The sequence below is a fragment of the Sabethes cyaneus genome, chromosome 2, assembly GCF_943734655.1.
Source record: "Sabethes cyaneus chromosome 2, idSabCyanKW18_F2, whole genome shotgun sequence".
In the NCBI taxonomy this organism is placed as follows: domain Eukaryota; kingdom Metazoa; phylum Arthropoda; class Insecta; order Diptera; family Culicidae; genus Sabethes; species Sabethes cyaneus.
This window is the reverse complement of record NC_071354.1, coordinates 76859955-76873889: the sequence shown is the minus strand read 5'-3', so window position 1 is coordinate 76873889 and position 13935 is coordinate 76859955. Positions and strand designations below refer to the sequence as shown.

The window sequence follows — 13935 nt, the reverse complement described above, 5'->3', positions numbered from 1 at the left end:
TTTATAGACGTAAGCCTTTTAACAATAAACCGAAAGCCTGTGTTAATTATTTCCAAATATTCTGAATTTTTGGTGGTTTTAAAGAAGTCTGGTAGAGTTTTATATTGCTGATGGCTTACAAGCGAATTCGATGTAAATTATTGTATTCGGTATGCCCTTATGGAGGTCTCTATAACATAGAAAACTTTTGATTCACTAGAATTACACCATACAAATATAGAATAACTTATCTACTTACACCACATACACCCAGCATAACTCGGTTGGTAACGATTGCCCACAAACCATAGGAGGCAGCAAGAGGCGTAAGCGCCGTTAAAAGGGCACTGAACGCAAGCGTATAACCGACTAGTGCCCGTCCGCCGAACTTCTCCGCCAGGACTCCCGCCGGGAGCGACGTCAGTAAGTACCCATAGAAATAGGCACCGAGAATGACACTTTGATCGTGCGACGACCAGTTATAGCGTGGTCCATACTGAGAACAGAATAAGCAATACAAAATGTAATGATCAATCATATCAATAATTTCGCGTAGAACGGTTAGCATCTCTTCAAGTTGATAATGTAAATAAATTAATGTTCCTTCTGTGACTGTTTTATACTCACATCTATCGGTGCAGGAATCGAAAATGCAATGGAAGTGGTATTATCGGCTGGTTGGGTGTGGTTGTTAGCTACCAGCGCACTAGCACGTGGAGCGTTTGACTGGCTGGGTTTAACCATCGCAAGGATGTTAACCGACATGTTGACCCGCAACATGTAACTGATAAAACATGACATGAACAGCATGGCGGCCACGCTGAAACGAGTGGGGATCCGTTCTGAAAATAACAATAATAACGATCTATAGTTTTACTTTTTACCATTTGGGAGACATTCCGAGGCATCTAATTGGCTTCCACGACTTGTGAACCACAAGGCGGTTGAATCTTTTCAATATTTTTTATTTGCATTTGGATTTGAACATTTCGAAAGCTGTATCAACTTTATGTTTGAAAGTGCTGTAATTTAACCCAGGATGACGGCACTGAAAGATATCATTCACTTTGGTAATTGTAAACTCAGTTGAATTAGAAACAATTCTTTTGCAAGCCTTTGTAAGCTTTGTCAGCAAATTTTACTTTTCTACAGCTGTTCTCGAGGCAAGTTTATCAGTTCCCATACTTGTGCAATAGTGGATCATGCAGAAAAAAGACGACATACCGTACACCCAACGTATCACACTGATTGTCACGTTTTTCAGCCTGACTCCGTGCGATAAAATGGACTATCTACCATTCGTTACCTATCTTCACGCAGCAAAGCTCTCGTAATGGTTGTTTAACTTTCAGTGCAACACATGTGCAGCCGCTTGCCGGTCAGTCTAATAATAGCACTAGAAGTTTGGCTTGACGACGCTTTGTATTTCTTGCGAACCGCAAACTGTGGTATACTTGATGACAGCCGGTTTAAACCATTCCGATGCGTCGGAATGTGTCATAGTATTAGACATGAGAGGTTAATCCAGTTCTAAGTCTAATACCTAAAGTCTAATACCGAAAATAGTTATTTTCCGGTGATTTAACTTATTCCAATGTAATGTTATACTGGCAAAAACAGATTAATCAAGCTTTAATTCTAGCAATTTGTGATAAATGGTAAAGTCCAATAAAATAATTGGACATTTTTTGGGTTAGAAATGTCTAAAAAGATCAGTCGAAATAAATAAATGCAAAAGCATGAACCATTTGTATTCATATATATTTGAGTTGCAAGGATATTTAGCAAATAGCATGGCTACTAGCTCCTATTAGATATCACCGCGAAGCTGACCATCAAACCCCAACCATTTGCCAACTAAATTACCATTTGAATATGCGGGACAGACTTCCAAAGGTATATAACCAAGAGGTGTCCAAACTGTGCTTCCGTCGTGCTATGCGTGTCACGTAGTGCTTAATACGAGAAATATTTATAACCAGGCTGCAACCATCAAAGCTGCAGTAGCAAAGTCAGCCATTACCGCAAGTGTCGTCAGTTTGGCTGCCGGTGCGCCGGCTTACGGAAAAGATCCTCAGTGTGCAGCCACCAGCAACTCGAGACATTCAGTGCCGATAAATGTACGCTCGATTTGCCTAAGTGCAATGGCACGTAGAGAGGCGTCGTCCATGTCGCTCTCTAACTATTGTGCCGGTATGTATCGAACCATATGGCTACATGTGTTAATCGTATCGAAGGTTGTCATAGAAGGAAGAATACCCCGCAGCAAGTATCGGCCGATCTATTAAAAAGAAGATAGATAAGTGACACATTCTGTGCTAAGTGCTTAGAACTGCAGTAGAACAAGTTCCTGACTTAGACAATGGGAATTTGGGTCGTTCTGATCTTTAGGCGGAATTAAATTTTTGTGGTTTTGATTAGCAGTAACCAAAACAACAGCAGTAAAAAGGAAGACTGGTTTTAAAGCACAAGATTAGTTAGCAGCCACATCAAAACTGCTTTAATTGGACGTAAATTATTGAGAGATATAGTGGATACCGAACATGAATAAATTTGTATTGCAAATAATAGCGTAAAAGGTTTCAAATTGCGAGAAAAATCTTCTTAGCAAAAAGCGTTTGCCTCGAAAAAATTGTACATGTAAAATTCTCGCTAATCAGAGATTATCACTGATGGACGTAAAACGTTTCGAACGTTTCTTTGGTTACATATTGCAATCAAAGGCCAATGTTTGGTTGCTAATGCAAGGTGGTTTCGAAATGCATGAAACATAGATCTGATATTATTTCAACTTCCGACCTCAAATAAGGAAGGTTCTGGGTTTGAGATCATTGAAAAACGTTTCTAAATATTTACCAGACAAACAAGACGAAAAAGAAAATGATGTTAAAGTGAATCTAATCTTATAATGATCACCAATGACAAAAAACACGACAAATTAAGTTGCAAATCACTGGAAGAGAGGTAAAAATTTGCCTAAAACGAAAGAAAACAATTAATAAAATTTTTAGACTAGAGTACGAACGATGGTTTGAGACCCCCCCTGAAACACAAATTTCTGAGCAACTTGAGAACTAATCAAGCAAATGGAACCAAATTTGGCATGTAAGGGTATTTTGAGCCATGAATTTTTTCTACAGTGAATTAAGGCCTCTTTTGTCTCTAAGAGGGGGGCTCCCATACAAATGAAACACAAATTTCTTAAAAACTGGAGAGTCGAGAACTGATCAAGTAAATGGAACCAATTTTGGCATGTGAGTGTTTTAGGAGACAAGAATTTTTTCTATGGTGCAATGAGACCCTCTTTAGGAGGGCTCCCATACAAATAAAATACAAATTCCCTCATAACTCGAAAACTAATCAATCAAATGGAACCAAATTTGGCATATGAAGGTTTTTGGAGGCAAGAATTTTTTCTATAATGAATTAGGACCCCACCCCTTTTTACAAATGAGATGCAAATTTTCTCATAACTCTAGAACTAATCATGCAAGTGGAACAAAATTTGGCATGTGGGAATTTGGGAGGCAAATTCTTTTTCTATGGTGCATTGAGACCCCTCCCCTCTTTAGGAGGGGAATTAAAACCCCAGGGGAAGCTCCCATACAAATGAAATATGTACAAATTTCCTCATAACTAGAGAACTAATCAACCAAATGGAACCAACTTTGAATGTGGGGGGTTGTGGAGGCGGGATTTTTTATGATGGTTTTAGTCCCCTCACCCCTGTGGTAGGGGGATAAGGACTCTCATACAAATAAAACAGAAATACTAATCGAACTCGAGAAATTTTAGACTCTTCCAGAAAACATTAGTCAATAACAAGACCACCAAAAACTATCAATAGTAACACTAGATAACCCCTACGAAATGGTACTTTCCACGAAAACACTTTCTGTGAAATGGTACATCCCGTGTAAGCTTTTTCGCGAAATGGTATTCCGCGAAACTCTATATTCCACGTTATGGTCAACCGAGAACTAGTGTTCCGCAAAATGGTATTCGGCGAAATGTAATATAATCATGGCGAATATTTTAATGCTATCCGCATTATTTTATCAGATTAAGTAATGGAGGGAGTTGTTTTCTACTTTACTGTGAGAAAAATTTGTATATTAAACCTCTCATGAACTCCTCAGAAACTTGCAAAACTCGAGATTGTGACAAAGGTCATCCGACATTCACGACTTATGTACAACTCAGTTTAATTTGTGACAAGCTTGTCAGCTAGTATATAATACAAAAAAAAACAAAGTATATAATACAAACAAAATATTACACAAATAAAACAGAAATTCTTGCATAATTCAAAAACTACTCGAAGTCGAAAAACTTTTTATTTGTATGTTTGTATGTTCCGCTATAACTTCAGAACGCATTGACCGTTCTTCACCAAACTTGGCACACATGTTCCTTGACATAAGGGAATCAGCACTGGGGGGTTGACAAAAGTAAAGGGGGGGGGGTTTAAAGAGAAGGGAAGGTACAGTAAGTAAAAGGAGCTGCGTTTCTCTTGCATTGAGACCGATTGCAGTTGTGCAAGTGACTGTGTGAAAAGAGGGGGTTCCACCGAGGAGGAATATACAAAAAAAAATGTTTCGTTTCCATTATCCACCTTTTCGCGCGCTCAATGGCGGCTAGTGGGTAAGTTTTCGACAATGTTTATTTGCTTTTGGGAACTCTGCATACGTGCTTGAAACTTCTACAACAACAATTAAGGCTGGAAATATCAACTTGATGTAAATGAAGTTGCCAAAGGTATGCTAACGTTCTCCGAAAGGTGTACCCACTAGCCGCCATTATGCACGCGAAAAGGTCGATAAGAATCTTCATAGAACAATAAAGAACAAACCGATGCATAATTACGGGGGTTAACGAGGAACGGTAGCATTATTGTATGTTTCGCCGTATCAGCATCTTTGGCTCGATGTGCCTTGCCCATCTTGCCGGTGCCATCATTTATCTGATGAGGACATATACACAAATACAGTAATGTTCCGATTTTGTCAGCTCCCGATTTCGTTTACTCCCGATTTTATCAGCTTTTTATCCCGATTTTGTCAGCTTATAAATTTTGTTTAACTTTTGTGCTTTCAAACATAATTTATAAAACTTTTCAACCTGCTTGCGAGTAATTCGGGGTCAAAATTAGAGTATTTTTATAGTAAAAGTACTATAGTTTCTAAAGAAGCAAAGATAGAGGTATATTATGTTCAGCAATGTTGTGTATTTTTACTATTTGTACAACTTTGTAAAACATGAAAAATTCAAACAACTATAAAAACAGCAAAAACAGAAAAACTGATTTTAACGATTTTTCATTTATGAGAAATAGGATTTTTCTATCTTTGGTTAAGAGATAGAAGGTTACTGTCTTCAGCAAAATTTCTTGTAATAATATGCTGTAAAACTTTGCAGAACTTATTACAAGAATTTTTATTTTAATTTTAATTTTTTTTAATTTTAATTTTAAGTTCAATTTTAAGAAAGTCTTCCAAAGGTTCCATCAACCTAAAATCAAGTTTTCCCGCTCAAAGCTAATGCGCACCAAAAAAGGTTCTGGACCAGTGTGCTGTGCCCGGTTCATTGAGCTTTCGGTTGACCAATTGAGGTTTAAAATTTAATTTTTACTAGAAGTCTTCGATATTGCAAGGTCTTGGGTCTTGAACTTTGAGAAAAATTTCGAAAATTTTTTTTCCGATTTTGTCAGTTTCCCCATTTTGTCAGCCCAAAATTCAACATTACTGTATACCGAGTAATTTTTGTACTCCCGAGGGGATGACTCCGAAACGTCTGGTCAGTTCTTCGTTTGTTAAATCGGTCAGTCGTTTGTTAAATAAAATAATTTTTGACCTCAAGTAAACAGCGCAGGGGGGTTGACGGTCTCTTACAAGGGCGTTTCTCTTGCATTTGGAACGATAGCAGTTGTACAAGCAGCTTGATTATTGAAAGGGGGAATATACAACTAGCACCAAATCGTACATCAATAAGCGACAATTATTGTAAAAAACTCTTGAAAAATTCGGAATCGTAACTAAAGCTTAATAAACATTGCCCAAGTTGATTTTCAGTCGTGTATAATGATAATCCTTGACCGTTCTCCACCAAATTTTATACACATATTTCTTGACATAAGGGAATCAGCACTGGAGAGTTGACAAAAAGGCGGGTGGTCTTTATCAAGAGGGGAGGTCTAAATAAGTAAAGTCGAGATTCGAACATGCGACGATTGGTTTGTTAGGCCAGCATCGTACCCCGGAGCTAATTGGGCGGGAAAGGGAGTTAACAGGGGAGATTGACAGGAACGTGAGCTTGAATGTATGCTCCACAGTAACTTTGAAACCTTTGGACGGTTCTTAATCGAACTTGACGCAGCGCAGGGGGTATTTAACAAGGGGGAGGTCCAAAATAAGTAAAAGGAATGGCGTTTTGTTTGCATTTAGACCGATTGCAGCTGTACAAGTAACTTGAAGATAAGAGGGGGGATTAAGGAGGGGGTGCCATCGAGGAGGGATTATTTCGCTTTCGTTTTAAGGTTTTGCCTTTCTACTATATGAAAATATAGTATAAAGGTATAGGAATCACTCGAAAAACCGAAAATCGAAAGAAAGCCTAGTGGGACGAATGTCATATACCATTCGACTCAGTTTCGAAAACTGAGCATTTTCTGTGTGTGTGTGTGTGTGTGTGTGTGTGTGTGTGTGTGTGTGTGTGTGTGTGTGTGTGTGTGTGTGTGTGTGTGTGTGTGTGTGTGTGTGTGTGTGTGTGTGTGTGTGTGTGTGTGTGTGTGTGTGTGTGTGTGTGTGTGTGTGTGTGTGTGTGTGTGTGTGTGTGTGTGTGTGTGTGTGTGTGTGTGTGTGTGTGTGTGTGTGTGTGTGTGTGTGTGTGTGTGTGTGTGTGTGTGTGTGTGTGTGTGTGTGTGTGTGTGTGTGTGTGTGTGTGTGTGTGTGTGTGTGTGTGTGTGTGTGTGTGTGTGTGTGTGTGTGTGTGTGTGTGTGTGTGTGTGTGTGTGTGTGTGTGTGTGTGTGTGTGTGTGTGTGTGTGTGTGTGTGTGTGTGTGTGTGTGTGTGTGTGTGTGTGTGTGTGTGTGTGTGTGTGTGTGTGTGTGTGTGTGTGTGTGTGTGTGTGTGTGTGGAGCGCTTTTGATTGAGCCAACATTTCTCGGAGATGGCTGGACCGATTTTAATGATCTTAGTGTCAAATGAAAGGTCTAGGTGTCCCATTGTTCGCTATTTAATTTCATACTGATCGGACTTTTAGTTCAAAAGTTATGTATAAAAATATGAAAAATATGGGACTTCATTATCTCATAGGTCCCTTAACCGATTTGAATAAAATTGATTGCATATGAAAGGGGAGTCTTTTAAAACCTTAACTTCAAGATTTCATGACGAATGGGCTTGTGGTTTGAAAGTTACATAAATAAATGTGAAAAAAATGTATTTAAAACTGCTTTTTGTTGCATATAAGCATTAATTCAATAGGAAACATCCTACAATTTATTATCATTTGAAAGTTACTGTTGAGTTCTATAAAACGAGACCAAGTTACTGAAAATCGGACGATTGATTCAAAAGTTATTCAAACTTTACACTTCAGCGCCGTATATTAAACCGTTAAAATGTATAAAATCGAAATAAATTAATCAAGGGTCGATTGTATTCAATGTATGTGTTATGTATGTGTATGTATGTATGCATGCGTGTATGTATGTATGTATGTATGTATGTATGTATGTATGTATGTATGTATGTATGTATGTATGTATGTATGTATGTATGTATGTATGTATCCCAAGTAACAATCCAATAGCAAATTTGTCTTATGCATTTCTTATAGTAGTTTTATCAGAGCATTGCAAAATCTATCAGGTTTTATAATGTTTTTCCTCAAGTGAATGTTATCTTATTTGATTAACATTTCTGAAGTGTGATTGAAGGAGACTTGAAGAAACACGCATAAAACTGAAATAAATATCAATAAGTGTAATTCACCTTCTAAGTGGTTTTAAAGGATACTTGATTTCTGCTCAAAAACGACGCTCCTTAAAGCCTAGCAATAGTTTTGACAAAAATTTATGACATTCTTCTGCAAGATTGGTTTGTCTTAACAATGCTGCCATAAAACCGTCTTAAAACCGTATATTCTTGTAAGAGAAATCATACTCTGAAGAAAGAACATTCGAGCGTAAACAACTGATCTGTCAAAATGGGCATCTGAACCAGGAGAAAATTAAACAAATACTTTAGCACGAAACTTTAGCAAGATTTCATTCGAAAAATCAGCGAAATCAAAAAACAATGAAGATTTTCAAATGAGCTGAGGAAGGACTATGCCGGTGATGATGCATCAATGATAGAGTTGTATGTTATTAGAAAATTTGGTTCGATTGTATTTTGGCGGAGGCGGTTCCGGTGCCGGTTTGTAGAGTTGTTTATATTTTTTAAACTGAATATAGAGGTCATTAGCCGGTGTTGGGAAAATGTTCGAAGGGGTTGAAGCAGTTGAAGCATATTTTTTTAAAGACGGTTGTAACGACAAAGTATATAAAAAATTTTGCAGATTAAACTTTACGCATGGAACTGCCGTGCAGCCCACTTTTAATTTTTAAAATCAATTTATATGGGTAATCATAATGACTGCTGTACTTAAAAAATATTAAACTCAATATAAGTAGGTGAACCTCCAGCACAAAAAACATCTTACATTGGCACTTTGTTGACGTTTTCTTTGTTTATACTAGAATGATTATCTTGCAAAAAACTTGGTCCCCTTAAGTAATTCAAACAATTCTTGTTCAAGCACAAATTGTCTTCTTCAAGAATACAATAAGTATAGATGAACTTATCGACCTCTTGGAAAATTTTTCTTTGTCTTGTGCAAGAAATGTTAGTCTAATAAGCGCTTTCAGGTTGATTTAGATAAAACCATTGAAAAAATGGCGAACAGAACTATTTTGATTACTTTTAAAATTCTAGCCAATTGCATTGGCTAGAATTATAAATATGTTGTTATGCAATACCATAAGTGATCTTATATTTTTAAATAAATGTTCGGACACTTAAAAGACTTTTTGCCGCAATTTGTTAAAAATTTGGTAGCTATCAACTTCTTCATGAAACTATTGAATTTTTTTTTATTAATTAAATTTTTTAATAATCTAGCGAAAATAACCGGCGCGTTAAAATTTTCTAACTTTCATGTCACAAAACATCGACAAACTGAGCGTGACATGAAAATTTCTCATTGACTGACAACAAAGCAGCTGCTTTTATTTTCAATTTTCATTTATATCCACTTTGGAAAAGCAATATCTGTGAATGCTTTTTCTCTTATAGCTTTTAGTCAATTTAAAAAAATTAAAACTGTGAAAAGTGTATGATGTCTTGCAAGTGTTCTTTGAGACGACAACCATAAAATCATCAACACTTGTGGTGGTTTTCTTTTAGTTTCAACCGACTCTTGGAAGTCACTATAAATACATATCGATAAGAATTACAAGTTTTAAAAGGACCTTTAGAAATATTCTTGAGAACCTTCTTTAGTGTGGGCCTCCCCAGATTCATAAGGGTTTTATGGCTGTTTTATCACAGATTTGTAGAATTGCAAGTTTTATATTCGGTTTTAAGGAGCAAATGCTTGAAACCTCTTCAAGTGCATCTTAAAATTAAATTTGTTACTTGGGATGTATGTATGTATGTATGTATGTATGTATGTATGTATGTATGTATGTATGTATGTATGTATGTATGTATGTATGTATGTATGTATGTATGTATGTATGTATGTATGTATGTATGTATGTATGTATGTATGTATGTATGTATGTATGTATGTATGTATGTATGAATGTATGTATGTAAGTATGTATGTATGTATGTATGCGTGTATGTGTGTATATGCGATTTGCAATTTTAAAATTTGCATAGAAATATAAGAAGAGTGAGGAACATTTCAATTGTCATTTTCTTTACTTGCTGTTAGGTACTCGCAATCGGACGAGCAAAGCAAAAAGCGAAGAAAAGTATTTGATTTAATCATATAGGTATAGTGGTGTATAGTATTTAAAATACTAATGAGTTGATTTTCCCAAAGAAATTTATACCAATTTCAAACAAATTTTGCTCATCAATAGATGCTTTTCCAATCAATAGATGCTAGAGCTTAGAAATTTTATATGAAAAAGAGGAAGAAATACTAATAATTCTGTACAATTTGTTTTCGCTAGTGACACTTTAAAAGATAATATCATATGTCATGTATCATATTTTAAAACATAAATTAATATGGGTCCACTCATATCAGGAAAAATAACAAGCGCCGAAAATTATGTCGGTCATATGGCCATCCTCAAGCATGTTTATTGCGCTGCTCTTGTTTCTTTGATCTCATCGTTTCCTAAAACACCTAAAGGGCAATATCATATAAACGATACGATCAAACTAGTGACTATTTTTTCATTAAAGTTTATTCAAAAGAAGCTCTAGTTTCGTTTTGCATGCAAAAATAATTACCTGAAAGAGCACCAACTAATAAAAAGTCCTATTGCACTTTTTCGTTTTTCATATCTAATGCTCTACTCAGTTATTTTTTCAGATTCAGATATTATTTTTTCTCAGATATAAGAATTTTGAAAAATAAGGAACGGCAGAGGTGGGCACCGCTATTCATCTAACCGCTAACATTTTAGCTAGCGAGTAGCACGTTCGCTAGGTTTTAAATGTGCTAGCGCTTCTATTACCTTCCGAACTTATCGGAAGCTAATGAAAGCGCTAACAGATTTGAACCCTAGCGAACGCACTACTCGCTGGCTAAAAGGTTAGCGGCTAGCTGATTAGCGGTACCCACCTCTGAGGAACGGATATTTAAAAATATAGTCAAGTTAATTATAGATGTTCCTAGGAAATTAAAAAATATTTATTGCGGCAGTAGAAAGGCTAGGTCACACCGCTAGGTGGATTAATGCTAGTTTTTCAGAGAGCAAACTGATGCATAATAAGCCACATGATAGAAGAGTGAGCTGACTGAGAAAAAGCCACAAGAGGGCTGGGGGCGAGGAACATGAGTATAAATGTCTGTTCCGTTATAACTCCGGAACGTCTAGATGGTTTTTCACCAAACCAAACACACATGTTTTTTGACATAAAAAGCAGCGCTTGGTGGTTGACAAAAGGCAGGCAGTAATGCCCGCCCAATTAGCTTCGGGGTACGATGCTAGCCTAACAAGCCGTCGTATGTTCGAATCTCAACTGATCGGTGCCGCTACAGAATAAATAGGATCTTTGCACTAGCCCCGTAATTTTCCTGTACGCTAATAACCTGCTGCGAAGTCTGTCGCTAAAGAAGGGTCAAGTCCTGAAGGACGTTTATACCCATGGCTTTGCGTTTTTGCCATGCAGTAATTTAAATTTCAATTTAATATGTGTTTTGCTTGTGATTGCAAAAAAATTTACTTTGACTAATTTTATCGGAAAATATATTAAAAAATCAACAAATTTTTCTCAAACTACACTATGCGATGTAGGTTCACATACTTCACTTTCCATGAAAATATGGATCTGGCGTAGCCATTCCCACTGACTCACTGTTCCTGTTGTCTCACTGTTGACTACTTTCCCCTACATGACCTGATATAGGTCTACTTTATAAGTTTTTGGTAACATTTAAAGAAAGTTATCTCAGATTAGTCTTCAAATCATTGAAGGTTAATTTCCAAGTGCCCGAAAAGACCGAATACCGAAGTAATTCGTTTCTAACGTTTCTAAAGATCCAAGAAGGCCGAGTTGACAATGATTATAATTCAGGACTCTAATGGCCGCCAAAGTCGAACAACTTATCTACATTAAGTATAGAATCGTTGCAAAATATATCTCTGATGGCTAGTAAAAACCAACAAAGAAATTGATTTCAAATTTCGCTTAAAAATGCTTTCGAGGGCAATAGAAGGACGGGAAAATGATCTGAAATTAGGCTAAACATAGCTAAAGAGCATTCATCAGTATTGATTTGCATCTCTGGAATAGTTATGGATAATACATTGCGTTGGAATGAGTCACAAAACATTTTTAATGAATATTTGCGAACAATTATATACCATCAAATTTTCTTTATCCGTTTGTGCTCGATTATTTTCCAATAGTGAATAGTTTTTTGGTAACCGTGTACCCACATTTTGAAATGTTAGCTCCACTAAACCACTCCTCATCATTAACATTCTACAACCAAGGCAATTAAATCGATTTTATATTTTTTTCGCGCCTTTTCGTGATTTTGTTGTTTGAACATATCATTGTTTGTCACTTCACACGTACAAGTAACGTAACATCATCCGACTGTGAGCTTTGCGTCAACTTACGATTGTTCAACAGTATTTAAATAGTCTTTTAGCGTTGTCTTATAAGTTCCATCGAAATCTTTCCGTTAAACTATGATTAGTTAGATACTTTTCCGTCTTAAATGTTGTTTTGAGTAGCTCTATGAGTTTTCAGCGGCGATAGCCGCTTCAGTGCAATTCGCATGACAATTAATTTTATCTACTTTCCTCGACAAGCGACAAACCCCGCTTGTTGCTTGCTATATTAACAAACAACCACCCACCCGGTTTCAAATTATAGCATGTAGGTAGCTAGTTAGTGCGGTGTCATTAGCTTCGGAAGATGTATTTGATTTTTATGAGTGATTTCAACGATATAATTTTTCACAGTTCACGAAAACTGTTGTATAGTAGAACTTACAGCAACTAATTGAGTCGGGTTTTGTTACGATGAGATTTGCGTGTAAGAGATTTCAGCCAATGATTAGTGCGACTGCAGTCGCCAATGGGAACTCGTGTGAATTTTGCATGTTTAATCGCTTGTCGGCTATGCGATAATGATTCCGATTTAATAGTTTTGCGAGCAAGCAATGAATCAATTAGTTCACATTTAGATTTGAAGTAGGATTTTCTTTTCTAGAAGTTACTTACCTGCCGTTTTAATGAAATGCACTAGAGGATTCAGTACCATTTTGATGCGGTGGGTTATATTTTTCGGCACCAACAGCTACAAACGTAAGTCAGAAGCCTTGCGATGAAAACTGGTCCTGTATGTCACTAACCCCTGGATGGGTTCAATAACGCTATGAACGTCGTTGCCTTTCCTATCACTATTTTAGCACTAACAAACGCGAAATTGTTTTTGGTCTTGGCTCAGAAATAACTTATAACTTCAATAGAGATTTTTAAATTCACATCGCGCTTTCCTGATTCCACGTTTCCGGGTGAACGTCGGCCGTGAACTTGATGATGGCACTAAGGATTCAAAGCGTTTCTGCCTGATTGTTCCAAGTGATTGAATCGATCTGAAAAATGGAGTCAGATAAAAAATGGCTTAGAACGTATTTATCATTTGGCAGTTATATTGGTTGACTCTGTTGGATATGTTAATTGGTAACACGTTCGATTAACATGGTCAGCGAGACTGATTGATCATCATAGATTGCGACTAAGTGCTAATAGAAATGATGCACACATCGAATGTGCTAAAAATTGAGTTCTACAAGAAAAAATTGTTGAATGGTTTACAAACACTGGGGGAAAACCTTTAGATTTGCTAAGCCATTTGGAGTTTTGCAGCGTTGTACGAGTGACAGAATCGGTCCGTTCTTTTTTATATTAAATCAAATAAATAACATAGCATAGCAAGTACAGCCTGGTGCTACATTTCGCTTTCTGGAACTTGACCTACTGTTTTAATTTTTTGAGAGATTTCGCAGCCAGCTGCTAGAGCACAGGACAATTGCGAAGCTACTGATGCAATCCACAATCTCAGTCCCAGTCCCAGTTAAGACTCGAACATGCGACGACCTGCTCGTTCGTCCAGTGCTGTACCTTGAGGCCTACTGGGAGGTTTTTAATTACCATGAGGTGCTCTAATTCCGTGCGGCTAATTTTGGCTTATAATTCCGTGCACTAGGTAT

At 36.9% G+C, this 13935-nt stretch overlaps 1 protein-coding gene across 1 annotated transcript in view; it reads right to left on the bottom strand.

Annotated features, from left to right (window-relative positions):
* The window catches only part of LOC128735609 (sialin), a 28337-nt gene extending 15354 nt beyond the window's left edge, over window positions 1-12983 (bottom strand). Inside the window, exons 1-3 of the mRNA XM_053830093.1 lie at window positions 12944-12983; window positions 607-821; window positions 239-475 (exon numbers count right to left, since the gene is read on the bottom strand). Of these exons, the coding sequence (XP_053686068.1) occupies window positions 239-475; window positions 607-821; window positions 12944-12983 (492 nt within the window). The remainder of the gene's footprint in view (window positions 1-238; window positions 476-606; window positions 822-12943) is intronic.
* Between the last annotated feature and the right edge of the window lie 952 nt (window positions 12984-13935).